This window comes from Aethalodelphis obliquidens, unplaced genomic scaffold (genome assembly GCF_003676395.1).
Source record: "Aethalodelphis obliquidens isolate GAN/ISIS:26980383/991018 unplaced genomic scaffold, ASM367639v1 scaffold37, whole genome shotgun sequence".
Taxonomy (NCBI): Eukaryota; Metazoa; Chordata; class Mammalia; order Artiodactyla; family Delphinidae; genus Aethalodelphis; species Aethalodelphis obliquidens.
The window spans coordinates 15,194,466-15,212,764 of NW_020837981.1; the positions used below are offsets into that span (position 1 = coordinate 15,194,466).

At 41.4% G+C, this 18,299-nt stretch overlaps 1 protein-coding gene and 1 long non-coding RNA gene across 2 annotated transcripts in view; one reads left to right on the forward strand and one right to left on the reverse strand.

Annotated features, from left to right (window-relative positions):
* The first annotated feature begins 136 nt into the window (after positions 1–136).
* LOC113632652 (uncharacterized) overlaps positions 137–18,299 on the forward strand; it is a 20,054-nt gene continuing 1,891 nt past the window's right edge. The window contains exons 1-2 of the long non-coding RNA XR_003437908.1: positions 137–305; positions 10,185–10,429. This is a non-coding gene — a long non-coding RNA (uncharacterized LOC113632652). The remainder of the gene's footprint in view (positions 306–10,184; positions 10,430–18,299) is intronic.
* Positions 14,166–18,299, reverse strand: part of SRGN (serglycin) — a 16,514-nt gene continuing 12,380 nt past the window's right edge. Inside the window, exon 3 of the mRNA XM_027130068.1 lies at positions 14,166–15,071. Within this exon, the coding sequence (XP_026985869.1) occupies positions 14,840–15,071 (232 nt within the window). The 3' untranslated portion in view covers positions 14,166–14,839. The remainder of the gene's footprint in view (positions 15,072–18,299) is intronic.

The following is an 18,299-nucleotide window of genomic DNA, read 5'->3' on the forward strand; positions in this document are numbered from 1 at the left end:
GCCCAGCACTGGCCCCCTCCGGGCCTCTAGCCCCGCCCCACTGGTCAGCCTGGCGCTCCGAGGAGAGGCCGTTTGGAGGCGGGGCCTCGTGCTCCACCCCACGGCGGAGGGGTGGGGTCACTGAGTGGCGTCAAGTGGGTGGGGCCAGGGCGGACGTAGGTTCCCCAGGTCCGCCGCGCCCTCTTGTCTGTCACGTGAGGGGCGGTTCGCTGACCGGCGGTTCGCTGACGGGCTTTTTGCCACACCCAGTTCCACTTCTAGTGGAAGTTTGAACAGCTGGGAAAGAAGAAAGGAGGAAAGAAAAGGTTCGTGCGGGAGGCCATCTCTGCGGGTGGGTTACTAGGCCGAGGAGTTGAAGGGCCGCTGTTACCCGAGGCCCTGATTCGTTAGGCCTCGCGAGAGACGTGCTCTCTCAATTCGGGGATGAGGCATTCTGCCACCATTCTCGAACTCTACCCAACTTCCTTTCTTTCCCTCAGCTTCTGAGATTTGAGAACTCAGAAGCTTTGTCACCTATGAGGAGACCAAAAACAAAAAAGGGTACTGTATCCGTTGCCTCGTAAAGTACACAGATAGTTCCTGAGCTATCCACCCCTTAGCTGTGGAGGACTGAGAAATCACTTGTACCGCCCTGCCATTCCGTGAGGGGTGGAAGGCGTTCCTGAAAAGCGCAATGATGCTGCTCAGAAATACTCTGTCTTGGGCTTCCCTGGTGGCGTAGTGGTTGAGAGTCCGCCGTGCCTCGGTCCGGGAAGATCCCACATGCCACAGAGCGGCTGGGCCCGTGAGCCATGGCCGCTGAGCCTGCGCGTGCGGAGCCTGTGCTCCGCGACGGGAGAGGCCACAACGGTGAGAGGCCCGCGTACCGCAAAAAAAAAAAAAAAGTACTCTGTCTTTAACCGCAGCCTAATCACTGTGGTGTAAGCCTAGAGGACGGGCCCCTGAATGGAATACTGTTTTTTTTTTTTCTTTTTTTTTAACACCTTTATTGGAGTATAATTGCTTTACAGTGGTGTGTTAGGAATACTGTTTTAAGATCTCAAAACTTAGCGTTGAGCCACCGCAGTAGACTATACATAACCAAAGCAGAAAAAAATGAGTCTGAACCTACCGGTTTTCCCATCATAACAAAACAGCATCAAGTTTGTGAGGCAAGGTCTTAAAGCGAGTCTCAAATTTAAAAGGCTTGAAATTAGAGTTTGGTCTCTAACCACATTAGAATTGAACTAGAAATAACAAAAAGCCAGAAAATCCACAAATGTTTGGAAGGTGAGCAACATAATTCTAAACCTCTATGTCAAAGAATATTTCAGTGGGAATTTTTATATAGTTTGAACTAAAGGATAATGAAAATACAACATAGTAGAATTAATGGGATGCAGTGAGCAGTGTTTAGAGGGAGATCTGTAGCATTAAATGCATGTATTTGAAAAGAAGAAAGGTTTAAAATCTGCAATCTGTGTTCGCCTCGGGAAGTTAAAAGCATATTTAGCATGTGGAGGGGAGCAGAGGATACATGGGAATTCTGTACTTGCTATGAACCTAAAACTGCTCTGAAAAATAAAGTCTATTTAAAAAATAAAAAGCGCTCACATACATGGTCAAATGATCTTTGGCAAAGGTGCAATGATGACTCAATGGGGAAAGGACAGCCTCTTCAACAAATGGTTTTGGGAAAACTGGGTATCTATGTGCAAAAGAATGAATTTGGACCATTATCTTATACCATATACAAAAATTAACTCAAAATGGATTAAAGACTTAAACATCAGACCTAAAACTATAAAACTCCTAGAAGAAAACATAGGGGAAAATCTTCAGGTCATTGCTCTTGGTAATGATTTCTTGTTTATGACACCAAAAGCACAGGCAACAAAAGCAAAGATAGACAAATGGGGCTACATCAAACTTAAAAACTTCCATTGCAGGGGGCACAGGGAACTAAGAGTCCCACATGCCCCACTGTGCAGCCAAAAATAAAAAATAAAAAAAACTTTTGTGCATCAAAGGACACAGCAGAGTGAAAAGGCAGCCTATGGAATGGAGAAAATATTTGCAAATCATATATGTGATAAGATACCCAGAATATCTAAAGAACTCTTACAACTCAGTAACAAAAAAATCAAACTGATTAAACAGTCCAACAAGCATATGGAAAGATACTCAGCATCACTAATCATCAGAGAACTGCACGTCAAAACCACAAGATGTCGACTCACACTCATTAGGATGGTTAATATTTGGAAAAAAGAAAATAACAAGTGTAGGTGAAGATGTGGAGAAATCAGAACCCTTATGCACCGTTGGTGAGATTGCAAAATGGTACAGCCCCTGTGGAAAGCAGTATGGAGGTTCTTCAAAAAAGTGAGAATGGGACTACCGCATGATATAGCAATCCCAGTTCTGGGTGAATATCCAAAAGAATTGAGAGTAGGGTCTCAAAGAGGTATTTGCATACTCACGTTCACAGCACATATGAATGTTCCTGTTCGTTCATAATAGTCAAGAGATAGAAGCAACACAAGTGTTCATGGACAGATGAATTTTAATCTTTGAAAGGAGGAAAATCCTGTCATATGCATAGATGAATCCTGTCATACAACATAGATGAAACTTGAGGACATTATGCTAAGTGAAATAAACCAGTCACAGGACTTCCTTGGTGGCCCAGAGGTTAGGACTCCACACTTCCACTGCAGGGGACACGAGTTTGATACCTGGTCAGGGAAAAAAGATCCTGCATGCCTCATGGTGGAGCCAAAAAAAGAAATAAACCAGTCACAAAAAGACAAATACTGTATGATTCTACTTATATGAGTTACCTAAAGTAGTCAAATTCATAAAACAGAAAATAGGATGCCGGTTACTAGAGATTTGAGGGGAGGAGAAAGGGGAGTTGCTGAAACAGAGTTTCAGATTGCAAGATGAAAACGTTCTGGAGGTCTGTTTTACAGCACTGTGAAAATAGTTAACACTGCTGAGCTGTATACTTAAAAATTGTTAAAATGGTATATTTTATGTGTTTTGTTACCCCACACACACAAAGCAAATTAAACTCTAAGAAAGTAGAAGGAAGGAAAACAAAAAAATCCTAAAGTTTATAAAGCAGAAATTGCTGTGAAAACAGTGATCTGTGGATTAGCCCTACACTATGGTTAAATGTGCTTTTTTGTGTACGTGGGACAACATCTTTATACATGTTTTAAAGTTTATCTCTATTATTGCTGATGCTCAGGTCAGCATTATAATGTATAGATAAAATATATAAAAATAAGAAATCACTATGTTCTTTACGTGAAACTAATACTGTAAGTCAATTGTACTTCAACAAACAGGAAAAAGTGGAAATACTTTTCCATTTTTCATTAGGATGTTTGTCTTATTATTGAGTTTATTAATATTTTGGATACAAGTCCTGTATCATATATTAATTGCAAATATTTTTCCCAGTGTGTAGCTTCACTATTTATTCTCTTAATAATGTTTTTGGATGACCTGAGAATTTTGGCTTTTACATTTAGGCATGTGATTCATCTTGATTTAAATTTTGCAAATAATGTGAGGTGAGATTTGAGGGCTTATTTTTGTCCACATGGTTCCAGCACCATTTGTTGAAAATAATTTCCTTTCCCCATTAAATTGCTTTGGAGCCTTTGTCAAAAATCTATTGACTATATAATTATGGATTTATTTCTGGACTTTTAATTCTGTCTCATTGATCTGTTTGTCTATCTTTATACAAACCACATTGTCATGATTACTATAGATTTATAGTAAGCCTTGAAAGTAAGGAAGTGTAGTTACTCCAAATTAGTTCTTTTTCAAGAATGTTTTGGTTCTAAGATTTTTGTGTTTCCATATAAATTTTTGAATTGTTAATCCACTTTTTTTTAAGCTGCTGTGATCTTTATTGGAATTGATTGAGCTCTATTTGAGGAAAATTGACATCTTAACAATACTGAGCTTTGCAATCCATGAACATGGTATATTTCTCTATTTATTAAGGTCTTTTTAAATTTCTGTCAGCAATGCTTTGTAATTTTCAGTGTAGAAAGCTTACACATCTTTTGTTAAATTTATTCCTAAGCATTTATATTTTTAATAATATTGTAAATGGAATTTTAAAATTTCATTTTCCAGTTGTTCAATGCTTGAATGTGTGTGTGTGTGTGTGTGTGTGTGTGTGTGAGAGAGAGAGAGAGAGAGAGAGAGAGAGATTGCCTTTCTATGTTGACTTTATAACTTACAACCTTGTTAAATTTCTTTGATAATGTCCTCCCTTCTCTTTTCTCTCCTCTTTTCCTGAGTCTTCTATTAGTCATATTGGGGCTTCCCGATTGATTTTGTCATTTTCTTACTTTTTCTTTCCTATTTTCCATCTACTTGTGTTTTGGTTCTCCTTTCTAGGTGATTTTCCCTGATTTTATGTTACAGCTCTTAGAACTTTTTTTATTACTGTGTTATGGTAAACAGCTTCTAAGATGCTCTCCAACGATCCATATCTCTGTGTACTCCCTTCTCAAATTCTATCAAGGTTGGTCTGTATGACCAACAGAGTAAGGTGGAAGTGATGATGTATGACTTAATAAGCTTGCTTCTGACTTGCTCTTTTCTGGATCAATTACTCTGAGAGAAGTCAGCAGCCATGTCATGTAATCCAATGGAGAGGCCCACATAATGAGCTGAGGCCTCCTGTAAACAGCCAACACTAACTTGCCAGCCAGGTGTTTGAGCCATCTTAGAAAGGTGACCCTCCCACCCCAGTCAAGTCTTCAGATGACTGCAGCCCCAGCTAACATTCTAACTGCAATCTTATGAGGGACCCCCCCACAACCACCTAGGTAATCCACTTCCAAATTTCTGATCCATAGAAACTATGAAATAATACATGTTATTTTTTAAAATTTATTTTATTGCAGTATAGTTAATTTACAAGTTGTGTTCATTTCTGCTGTACAGCAAAGTGATTTAGTTATGCATATATGTATATTCTTTTCATATTTTTTCCCATTATGGTTTATTACAGGATATTAAATATAGTTCCCTGTGCTATACAGTAGGACCTTGTTGTTTATCCATTCTATACATAATAATTTGCATCTGCTAATCCCAAACTCCCAGTCCATCCCTCCCCTACCCCGTACTTTGACAACCACAAGTCTGTTCTCTATATCTGTGAGTCTCTTTCTGTTTCATAGATAAGTTCATTTGTGTCACATTTTAAATTTGATATATAAGTGATATCATATGATATTTCTTTCTCTGTCTGACTTACTTAGTATGATAATCTCTAGGTCCTTCCATGTTGCTGCAAATGGCATTATTTCATTCTTTTTTTAATGGCTGAGTAATATTCCATTTATATATGTACCACATCTTTTTTATCCATTCCTCTGTCGATGGACATTTAGGTTATTTCCATGTCTTGGCTATTGTGAATAGTGCTGCTATGAACATAGGGGTGCATGTATCTTTTGGAATTATAGTTTTTTTCTGGATATAAGCCCAGGAATGGGATTGCTGGATCATATGGCAACTCTATTTGAAATAATACATGTTTATTCTTGTTTTAAGCCACTAAGTTTTGAGGTAATTTATCACACAGCAATAGATAACCATTAGATGCTATTATATTTTTGATTTCCAAGAGCTCTTTCTTATTCTCTGACAGTCCCATTTTAATATCATGTTGTCCTTGTGAAGATAAAGAAACAAAAGATCCAGTAATCAACATATAAACATCTAAAAATGTAGATTTGTGCATAAATCACTGACGTAATTTCCTTTATATCAAATCACATATTAAGTGGCTGAATGATCATGATAGTAAAGTCTCTAGTTCCTATGTACCAATGATAAATGATAAATAATTACTATTCCATTATAAGGTGAGAACATAACTAATAAGACTGTAGTCCACAAATAATCATTGATTTAGTGCAGTGGTTCTCAGAGGGGCAATGGACATTTGGCAACGTCTGGAGACACTTTTGATTGTCAAGTCTGGGTGAGTGCTACTAAGATCAGAAATGCTGCTAAGCATCCTACAATGCACAGGACAGCCCCTTACAACAAAGAAATATCCTGTCCAAAATGTCAATAATGACAAGGCTGAGAAACCCTGGTTTAGTATAAACCTAAGAAGACAAACAGAATTCTGAAAGATCAATCGTATTAATATTTTAAGCAGTGATTTGAGTGGTAAAACAGACTACGTGCTGAGGGAATGGAGACAAAAAGCTTCTGCAAAATCAATCATCCCTTTCTCTTTGCTGCCTTAGCATTTTGTTTATAACTATTGTAAATTGGAAAAAAAATCTATAATGTAATGTATTACAGTTATTTATTTGTTTCCCCCCCCCACATCGTGAGTAGTCTTAACTGTTTATTCCTGGTGTCTTGGTCCTTAGTAGGTTTTTGTTGATTGTATAATATGAGAAAAAGTGACTGTGAGTTAGAGAGGTACAAAAAGTACAAATTGAAAGAAGCCCAACCCCTTCCCTTCCCTCAAACTCTATAATTATGGCAAATGATTGATAAATAGAACCCAAAAGGTAAAAGAGTAAGAGTGAGAAAGAACATGGGTTATATACTATTTCCCCTATGTGCCTAAGAATATTTACTTCTATCTATCTACCTTCCTTTGTGCCAGGCAAGACTAACATATTACATTCACTCTCACTTGATCCCTGTTAAGGCTCTAAGCTCAAGCACAAAGGCTGTCTGGTATGTCTTTGTTCCCATTTGTATCTTCAATGCCTAGCACAGTACCTGGCCATGCCAGGAATCTTTAAAACAATCTTATGAAGTAGCTATAACACATGTTCACGATTACAATTGTTTAGGGGCTTTGAGCTAATCGTATCACATGTATTGCCTCATTTAATCTTTACCACAACACTATGGGCAAATATTGTTAACCTATAGTACAGATAACAATAACAGCTTGTAAGTTTATTCATCACTCAATGACATTGTTCTAAGCACTTTACATACATTAATTTATTTAATCTCAACAAACTTATAAGGTAGTCACTATCATCATCTTCATTTTAAAGAGGAGGAAACTGAGGTACAGAGAGGTTAAATGAGTTAACTCATCTGATGTTACCTAGTTAGTAAGTGACAGCTTTGAACCCAGGTGATCTTGCTTCAGAGACCACACAATTAACCCCTTCACAACATTGCCCTCCATAGACAATGTTAGCAAAATTAAGTAACTTGCCTTAAGTTACAAAGCTAATAAAGAGTGAAATTGGTATTTAAGCCAGGACTTTGAAATTCTAAAGCTCGTACTTTTTTAAATTAGTCTAATTACCTCTCTAAAAATAGAAATATTCTACATTTTCTTTGTGGCAAGTTTAAGATCTTTCGTAGTAAAAAAAAGTGTCATTTTTTGATAAAAATTAGCCTAGACTATCTACCCCTTCTTCAAATGTGTAAAACTTATCACTTAACTAGAAAATGCAAAATAGTATGTATATTTTTCTAAACCATGCCTTATTTTTTCTGCTATGTATTTTTGGGTACCCAAAAGATAGGTCTCATGACAGTAATGTCCTACTGGGCATAAAAACTCACAAAGTTCCTGTTAAATAATCACAGATAGATTTATTAATGGAAAGATTAGGGTATAACTTAACAACTATCACCAGAAGTAAAATGCTATAAAGATAATTCCTATGAGTTGTGTCCTATGAGACGCAAACCCATAGAGGAAATTTATCAGGGAGTGTCCTTCGGATTAATGCCTGTGGAGGATTGGAAGGAAGCAGGATTAGACAGGAATAAACCGAGCTGCAATGGAATCACAATATGGTGTCTTCGTGTGACACCATAGAGAGTTCTGAAGCAGTTGTCCCTTCAGAGTTGTCCCACGTGGAGCATGAGGTCTGAACCTTTATACCCCCACATACATGAGTCTTTGGCTGTGAGCTGTCCTGGGAAAGGAGCATGACCTTAGATGATGTGGCTTCTTCATCTAAGTTGTAGCTATCAGCCAACCTTCCCAGTAGCTGGAGGAATAAGTCCTCCAGTTCTAAAGGGGGAATCTGGGCAACACAGTACAGCACAGCATCCATAACAGTCCACCTTTGTGCCTCTTAGATCCATTTGCTTCATATACATTCTGGAAGCAGCTTTTTCAGGACACTGGAGGGTTCTTAGGGAAAACTTATGAGGGGAGGGTCAGTGGAATGAACTGCAGCTGCTTCTGCTGCAACTGGTAGCAAGATATAATCAAAACTCATCAAATTCCTCCTTTGTTATCAATGTAGTTTTCTCTCATCCGTAGCTAACACCACTACTGGTCTAGATGGCTTAGTTGGAGGATTGACCCAGATCTTCAACCATGAGGATCTGAGCCCCCGGTTACCATGCACTTCTCGGGCCTAACTGCTAACTTTATCCATTTACCATCAAAACTGGATAAGGAAGTACTAAGAGAAGCCTCAGTAGGTCACCTGGATTTCAAAGATAGTCCTCCCTGTCCCCATTGTGTAGCAACAGCCCTCTCTCCTCCTGATGATCAGGTCCATTTCCCCCACCTAGATGATTACTTCTTATTGACTGTTCATCCCTTGGCACAAAGAGCTTAAAGTGCCTGAATGATGAGAACCATAGCTTTAAGTTCAATAGGATTCTTACTGTGTCCCCTGGTGGAAACATTTCCCCAAGGGTACCATAACATCTAAATCTGCAGAACACAATTGTAGGGATAGGAAGCACAAATTCCCCAAGTAGGCTTGATGTTAAGTGTGTCCTAGCCTACTTCCACTCATTGGTTCCTGGACCCATATATTCTCCACGTATTAAGGGCACAGTACAATATAGAAGTTACTGATTTAGCATGTATACTGCATCCTGGCAGTTGGTGTGCCAACCTCGATATATCATATCCAAGCTTGTACCTCAGCTGTGCCTTCGATAGACCCTTCTATCATTCTATCATGTTGGTGGCACCTAGGGTCAACAGTGGATCCCATCGTCATGTGCCACTGCTGAATCTCCTTGCTATAAAGTGGGTCCTTTGGTCTGATGCAATGTTATATACGAAGTTATGTTGGTGGATCAAATATTCTGTAAGCCCTTAGATATTGATGTTGCTGGAGGCCCCGTGGGTAGGAAAGACAAATACATACCTAGAATACATGTCTATTCCTGTTAGAACAAATCTCTGGCCCATCCAGAATGGAAGGGGCCTAATATAGTCAACCTGCCACCAAAGTCTCCTTGAAGAATGGTGCCATATCAGTGGCACAGCAGTGAGCTCTGTTGCTAGCATATGGGACATTTGGCAACATCAGTAGCTAAAGTAGTCTTGGCCAGTGGGAACCCATGCATAGTCTCCCTCTCTGCCATTATAGCTACTCCTCCATTAGTTCATTGTGCTCTCATTAGGGTAGCCCGTGACAGAGGCTGACTAATACCTGCCAGTCATTTAATCTACCTGGTTGTTAGTGCTTCTTCTGTACTGGATGCTTTCTGATTGGCCTTGGCGTTTGACCCAAAGATTTTCACACTTTGCATCTTCTCTCATTGGTCCATTCATGTGCCTTTACCCCAGACTTCTTACTCCCCAATCTTGCGATATTTTCTATTTTAGGCCCCTTATCAACTTACCAAAACATTTACCACTACCCATGGAACTGTGTATATCCTAACCTTGGGCTCCTTCTCTTTCTACACAGGGTAAATGACCAGGTTCGCCACCTGAAGCTCTGCTCATTGGATTTCCTCTCACAGCTATTTTCAAGGCTACCCCTAATTGGCACTTCAGTGCACCTGTCATCCATTTTTGACTTGAACCTATATAAGAGGCCAATTCACCTATGAACCCAGCTTGATCTTATTCCTGCTTTGTCAGTCATAAAGAACACTCTCTACCCCCACCATATGGCCATAGTTTTGAGCTGAGGGAGAGATGTCAGTTCATCAGTGGCACATGACATGGGGGTCTGGATGCAGGCTCATGATCCATCGATACAGTGGACCACTGTGATATTCTGTGAGATGTCCAGTTAGTCCAAGTGTCTTCAGATTATATTATGGCAGAGGGCAGAAGATTTAACATAGCCCTGAGAATAGACTAAATATATACTGTTATCCGTTCCAAGAGAACATAACCTGTTTCTGATTCTCCTTTTTTTTTTTTAATTTTTATTTTTTTCTCTCCTTTTTGATAGGGATGGAAATGAAAGCATTTTCCAGCTTAATGCCTGCCTACCACATACCTGAAGCTGTGTAACTCTGCTCCAGCAAAAGTACTATATCTGGCATAGCTGCTGCAAGTACAACTACTACTTCGTGGAATTTGTGATACTCTACTGTCACCCCCCAGAATCCATCTGGTTTTTGCAAGATCCAGACTGGTCAATTAAATGGAGATACACTGGGGACTAGTATCCCTGCATTCTTCAGGTTTTTAAAGGTACTACTAATCTCTGACATTCCCCCCAGGATGAAATGTTTTTGATTTGTTGACAGATGGGGGTGGGTAGCTTTAGAAGTCTCCACCTGGTCTTCCCCATTGCAATAGCTCCTATCACACAGGTCAAGAAATCAATGTGGTGTTGTGCTACCAATTATGTCCATTCTAATTACACATTTAGGGACTGGAAAAATGACCACTGTGAGCTGGGTCAAGATTCCACTTAATACCTGATCACCTAATGCCCCACTAACAGGGAGGCCATGATGATGCTTTGGATCTCCATGTATCAAAGTTAATTAGACCCTGTAACTGATTGTCTTTGAGATGTCTGAATACTCTCCTTTCCCCAGGTTATAGTACCTGAGTTAATGGCCATCAGTCCCTTTGGGTAAACATTAGAGGAATCAGTGCTGTATATACTTGCCATGGTGTCACAGGGTCTTATTCCAGAGCACCTAACCTCTCTTTTAGTCAGTGGGTTCCAGGTCTGAAAACTGGCTCAGGTAAGGATACTGGAGCCAACTGTTTGATTAAAGGGTTGCAACTTTCAGTCCCACCCCTGACCTCCAGGCAAGGGAGATGGGAGAGGGGCTAGAGATTAAGTTCAATTACCAGTGGCCAATGATTTAATCAATCATACCTAAGTAATGAAGACTTCAAAAAACCCACAAAGGACAGGGTTCAGAGAGCTTCTAGGTTGGGGAACCAGAAGCTTCCATGTGCCACCGTGCCAGGCCCCAAACTCCAAGAGGACAGAGACTCCTTTGTTCAGGACCTCACCTTGTGTATCGGTTCATCTAGCTGGATTTACACCCTTTTATAATAAATTGGTGATCAGGTAAGTGAAATGTTTCTCTGAGTTCTGAGAATTGCTCTAGCAAATTAACTGAACCTGAAGAGGTGGTCATTGGAAGCTCCAGTGTACAGCCAGTCGATCAGAAGCACAGGTAACAACCTAGGTTTGCGATTGGCATCTGAAGTGGAGGGAAGCCTTGTGGCACTGAGCCTTTAACCTGTAGAATCTGATGCTAGCTCCAGGTAGATAGTGTCAGAATTGAATTGAATTGTAGGACACCCAGCTGATGTCAGAAACTTTCTGGTTGGTGTGGGGAAATTCCTCACCCCTACCCTGCCAACCCCACCCCTCCAACACACAATGGAATTGGGTGCAGAACTGTTACCAACTATCTTACCTCTGAAGATGCCACTCTATAACTTTGCCCTGCATTCCACTCTGACCTTCCTCATTATGATAATTGTACCACCTGGCGTCTGATGGCTGAACACCTCCACCTGTCCGCTATTATTTTGGGATTTCCCCCACCCCATCATTCCCATTGCTATTTGTGAACCCAATTCTGTAACAACATTCTACCATCACCTCTGCCCTTTAGAGGAGAGCTACCACTGATAGCTCAGAGATGCTGCCCCTCTTACCAGCATATTCTTCATTGCTTTGGCCTTCCTTCGGAACAAAGTCATTTGGTAGGTTTTTAGGGCTTACACAAACTGTCCATTCTAGCATGCTAACTTCCTTAAACTTTTTGACCCCTTTTCCACTGCCTGCCATGGTAGTTCTAGCATTTCTACTTAAGAGGAGCTGTCACTTTTTCCAAGCTTCTAAGAGCCATTCTAGAAGCATGTCAACACCTTCTCCTGGAGTTCTTGCCAGAGTGATAAAACCTTTATCCCAGAAGAGTACTTCTGTTGCAGGAATGGGAACCCCTTCCAGGGCCCGAGAGTGGGCTCTTGTCTAACACTCAGAAGTGAATTGTCTGAGGAGATACACGTGCTGACAAAGCAAGAGACTTTATTGGGAAGGGGCACCCAGGCAGAGAGCAGCTGGGTAAGGGAACCCAGGAGAACTGCTCTGCCACGCAGCCCATAGTCTCAGGGGTAATGGGGTTAGTTTCCAGGTTGTCTCTGGCCAATCATTCTGACTCAGGGTCCTTCATGGTGGTGCGCACATTGCTCAGCCAAGATGGGTTCCAGCAAGAAGGATACTGGGACATATGGACTGGCGTCACCTCTCTCCTTTGGCCTTTCCCGAATTCTTCCAGTCAGTGGTAGCTTGTCAGTGGTAAGGTCCTTCCTTAACAGGACCTCCTGTTGTAAGATAACTCATGCAAGTGGTTACTCTCATGCCTGGCCAGGGCAGGTTGTTTTGGTCAGTGGTTCCCCTAACACTTCCATATTGATAAACACTTCCTTATCCAACTTTGTTTTTCCTCCATCCCTTGATCTAGCACTCTTAGAGTTAAGGCACATAGACACTTTCTAGGCTTCTGAGGTGCATGTCAGCTAAGCTCTGCAGAAACCTTCACCTTTCCTCCTTAGCAGCCCCAACACTTTCCTGTTGGTTTATATTGTAACTTTAGTTATGGATCTGGTGGCTAGGTGGGGTGGCAAGGCAGACCTAGAGGGAGTGTGCATGTGGTCTTAAAGGTCAGAGGCTTCTTAATCATCTTCAAGCCAGAGGAAAGCATTAATTCTTAAGGAGTGGGCCTCTTCTATAGATTCAGAGGGTTTGAGGAAGTCTGGGGATTTGAATTCTGAATCTATCAACCCAGATACGTTTCTACTCAGAGGTCTTCATTTCTGAGGGTCCAGTATTTTCCCAGTCAGGGCCCTGATGTTGTATAACAGACTTGGCTAACTTGGCAACTTAACATTCTTGAACTCTGCTATTCTTCTGATTATATCCTGGGCCTGAGCCTCAGCTTTTCCTGCCCTTCCACTGCAGAAGAGAGTTTCTTAATATGCTGCTGAGGAGGTCCATTAGTTTTCACATTTAGTCTTTAATTAATCATCCTTGGTGTTTCATTAATTGCCTCCAGCAAGAGCCATCCAGTGTCATTGTCTCTATAATTACTACTTCCCCATATTTCTCAGATGCCTCATATACCGCACCCTGGTGCACTTCCTTCCACTGGTACACCATCCCAGTTCATCATCAGTGAAAGTTTGAACGATTGCAGTGCTCTCTTGTGGTTGTTCTGCATCTACAGCCAGTGACGGGGTCCTCATTGCCAGCCAGACAGTAGGTGATCCAGCTCCAAAATCCCATTTTAGCATCTGCTTTCTACCCATCCTGGCACCAACTTTCACAGGTTGGATTCCCCATAGAGCAAACTCTGAGATGAAAACTAGTGTGCAGAAAGTTCTTAAGGGAGCTCTCTCAGGGGGGAATGGAAGGAAGCAAGACTAAGTAAAGGAAGAAACTGAGCTGCAAAACAGTCCCAACAAAGCCTCAGATGACTCCTCAGGGAGCTCTGAATCTGTGATTGCCCTGCTGAATTGTTCCAAGTTCAGGGGAGGGGTCTGGCACTCATATGTTCACATCAACCAGGCATTGGGTGCAGGCTGCCATGGGAAGAGGTGTGCCCTTGAACAAGGTGTCTCTCTTCCACAGAGGTTAATTTGAATAAGTCCTCAGTTCTGAAGAGGGGATCTACATGGTACAGAACAGGATCCATGACAATGATGCTGACAGGCTTTTCAGAATTAAGGGGAACAGAGATGAGTATAGTATAGCCCTAAAGAAGAGGAATTGTTTGGACAAGAGTAACCCTCTCTGTAGCATGATTGTTTTCTTCATCTGCTAGTTAACAGGATTTGATTCCAGTTACAAAATTTGGTCTCACTGTAAAATAACTTTACAGATATTTTGTTGATGAGAATCTAGAAACATTTGAACAAATAATTACTTCATGAACAAGAGAGCCCAGACAGCTTGACCCTTTGATTATACTTATGCTTTAACAGAGTAATGTTTGAAAATACATAGATATCCAGGAAAAAAAGTAAAGCAGTATAAGGTATTGAGAGCACAATTGTGCTTTAATCTGGGTGTTAAGTTTCTAATTGTGACAGCAATCACACTTCTAAGCAAACGCTGTCCACTAGCTCTGCAAACACCTCCAGTGGTACTATTAAAGCAGTTAACTTCACACTGTAAAACATGTCAAACCCAAACATGTCAAATACCCAATTCACTGTATGTTTCATCTGTGTTTTTTCACAAAAAAAGAGGCATATCTAGATTTCATAATCAGAGTCAGCTTCCTGAAGATTTAGATATGAAATAATGCCTGTCAATTTGTTTCTCAAACTAAATGTTTTAAGAACAGTATAATTTATTCTTTAAAGCAATTTTATACATATGTGGAGTCTAGTTAACTTCATAGTGATGTTGTTGAATACAATACAAAACAAATGCAGGTATTTTCCAGGACATTAGGATAGAAAAAGGAGGCTTTAAGAATTCATGAGAAAAAAAAGATAATAAAACTTAAACTTCCTTTTCAGATGTTTTAAATTTTCTATAAAGCTTTTTGTCCTCAAATTAATCATTTAACCATGGTACACAAATACATTGCCTGGTGTCAAGCTGGGAAACCCTCTCTTTTATATAGTAAAATCCTCTTCTGGTCCATTCTGACCCAAGTCCTGGTTGTCTGAGGGCAAATTTCTCTCCAGAGACCTAAAGTTGTAATAAAAAGCATCGTTTTCTTCTAGTGGTTGGTATTCCTGTTCGATTTCACGTAGGAAGCCACTTCCAGAGCCACTTCCAGAGCCTGATCCTGAAAAGTCCTCAGAAAGAGGGAAGACATCATTCAAGTTCCTGGATTTCATCATTCTGAAGCATGACAGAAAAGTGGAAAAGAAACATTAAAGTTTGAGACATGAAAAGATAATCATAATAAATTTTTTAAGATATGAAAGTAAATGTAGCCACTCCGTTGCTCAAATTTTAAGTTAAAAGTTTCCCAGTTATTTAATGTTTTAAAACAAAAAATAAGTCAGACCTTTCCACATATTTACAATACTTACTGTATCTAACTCGTTGCCTTTATCAGCTTCACATCTACTCATTGCAGATGCATATAAAAATGCTAATTTTCTTATCACTAACATAGCAATCCTATATTTAGAATATACTTAACGGGTCATTTATTTTTTACAGAAAAGATCCCATTTTTACACTTTCTCCCACTGAAGAAAGGACACACAAGTAAATTAGACTAGATATATATTTTTCCTATTTTAAAAATTCTGCAAAATCTCTAATAACTTCACAGGGCTTCAACAAAGCTCACGCTTAAGAAATTCTTTGCAACAAGTCAAGCATTATATTTGCCAGCATGTTAACATTCAATCTCCTCCCCGCAAATAAGTGCATTCATTCAACTGGGTTCAGTGGGGTAGTTTGAAATCCACTCAGCACCAAAGGACCGGAGCAATGATGCCACCCATCAGTGGCAGAATAAGGCAACAAAGCATCAGAGACAAAAGTTGAGTTTCACAGCCTATGGGTCATTTTCTACATGAAAATAATAAACCACAGGCCATACAACAGATTAGAGTTTCCTTCATGCCTACATTCGATAAATATTGAATATCTGATCCCTGTTCTGAGGGCCTGGGATAGAATGGGGACTGACAGATGAGGTCCCTGCTCAGAGGTTTATAACTTTGGCGGGGAGACAGACAATAAAAAGTGAATAAGCAAATCAGGAAAATATTAGGTGGGGCTAAATGTTATGCAGAGAAACAAAGTGGAATAATGTAATAGAGGGTGACCTGCTGGATAGTTGGTCAGCTGGTTAGGAAAAGGAATCAGAGCTGGAAACAGATTTGGTAGTTTCTCCCTCTTCCTCTCCCTCTCCCTCTCCCTCTCCCTTTCTCTCTCTCTCTCTCTCTCTCTCTCTCTCTCTCTCTCTCTCTCTCTCTCTCTCACACACACACACACACACACACACACACACACACACACATAGTATTTAAAGCCATGGAACAGGATGAAGTCACCCAAAAAAGGCATGCAGATACAAAAGCAGCCCACGACAGAGCTAGGGCCACCCCAACATATTAAATATTAATCAAAGGAGAAAGAACAGCCAGGGAAGTAGAAGGAAACCCAAGACAAGGTGGGGCCATGGAAGCCCAGAGAAAAAAGTATTTCAGAGGAAGGGTGGTCAACTGTTTTTGAAAACAACTGACAAGTCAAGTGGGAATTCCCTGGCGGTTCAGTGGTTAGGACTCTGCACTTCAGTGCCAAGGGCGCAGGCTCAATCCTTAGCCCGGAACTAAGATCCCACAAGGCATGTGGCGCAGGAAAAAAAAAAGAGAGAGAGAGAAGTCAAGTTAGCTAAACATAGAGAAGTAACCAGCAGATGTGTCAACAGGAAGTAATTGTGACCTATTTGGTTGCTGTTTTTATTCTTTTGGATCACCATTCTCCCTATCCCTTTTTTTTTTTTTTTTGCGGTACGCGGGCCTCTCACTGTTGTGGCCTCTCGCGTTGCAGAACACAGGCTCTGGACGCGCAGGTTCAGCGACCGTGGCTCACGGGCCCAGCCGCTCCGCGGCATGTGGGATCTTCCCGGACCAGGGCACGAACCCATGTCCCCTGCATCGGCAGACGGACTCTCAACCACTGCGCCACTAGGGAAGACCTCCCTATCCCTTCTTGCCTCCCTCCCTCCTAAACATGTACAATAACTATGACTGCTACAAACTTGTATATAGTTTTTGGATCAAATAACATGAGGAGATGGGGAACCATTAAAAATTGGGACTCCTGCTCTCCTTTGCTTTGTAAATTCAGAAGTCGGGAGTGGGAAAGAGGAATAGTTAAAATGTTTAAAAAACTTTAAGCTCCCTTGGAACTTTTACCAGTGTGGAGGAAAATAAAAAAGAACTTAAATTGGGAATTCCCTGGCAGTCCAGTGGTTAGGACTCCACGCTTTCACTGCCGAGGGCCCAGGTTCAATTAAAAAAAAAAAGAACTTAAATTAAAAAAAAAAAAAGTAGGCTTCCCTGGTGGCGCAGTGGTTGAGAGTCCGCCTGCCGATGCAGGGGACACGGTTTCGTGCCCCGGTCCGGGAGGATCCCACATGCCGCGGAGCAGCTGGGCCCGTGAGCCATGGCCTCTGAGCCTGCGCATCAGGAACCTGTGCTCCGCAACGGGAGAGGCCACAGCAGTGAGAGGCCCGCGTACCGCAAAAAAAAAGTAAGTGCTTCTACCAAGCTCTCTGGGTGAAGGTAGAACCAGAAGGGGTTGAGGAGATAGTAAGCATCAGCAACCCTATCAGGAAGTGTTACTATGAAGAGGAGCAGAGAATGGGGCAACAGCTGGAAAGGATGCAGAGTCAAAGAGGGGATTTTACCTAAATGTAGGAGATACTAGAGAATGTCTGCATACTGATGAGAAGAAGATGCTGGGTTCAGAGGGTTAACTGCAGAATTAAAGTCCTGGAGAAGGTGCATGGGGATAGGATGCCCAGCACAAGGAGGGGTGGCCTTAGAAGCTGCCACAGTCATAGTACAGTCAAGAAACTTACCTAAATATTTAAGACAGGGAATTGCTAACACATGAGATGGAAGAGAAGCAAAGCCAAATAGGGAATAATAAGGAAACCCAGAGATGAGGAACAGCAAGAAAATATTTCCCTCCCTGGGCTAGAGGGACAGTGGAGGAGGTGGTACTACCTGAGCCCAGGGACCAAGAGCATCTGGTGGAAGCTGAAGCCATGGATGAGACACAGCCCTGCCAGAGGTGCCACCCAAGGCAGGAATGAGAAGAAACATCCTTGTCTCTTCTTGCCGCCCACGCTGACCAGTCTCCCTGTCAGGCATCCCACTGGCCAAACTCAGCCACAGATCTGGGAGCCTGAGAAATGCAAACCATAGGGATCAGCCCTCACCACCCTCACCCAACGGAGAGCAGGGAGATGGAAGGAGAAGAAATGGATCTGAGAGCAAGAGTGTCCAAGACCGTCACAGAAGCAGGGGCTGTGCATCCATATTAACAGGAGTGTCAGAGCAAGAAGGAAAGTTGCTGGCTGAGGAAAGGGAAGATCCT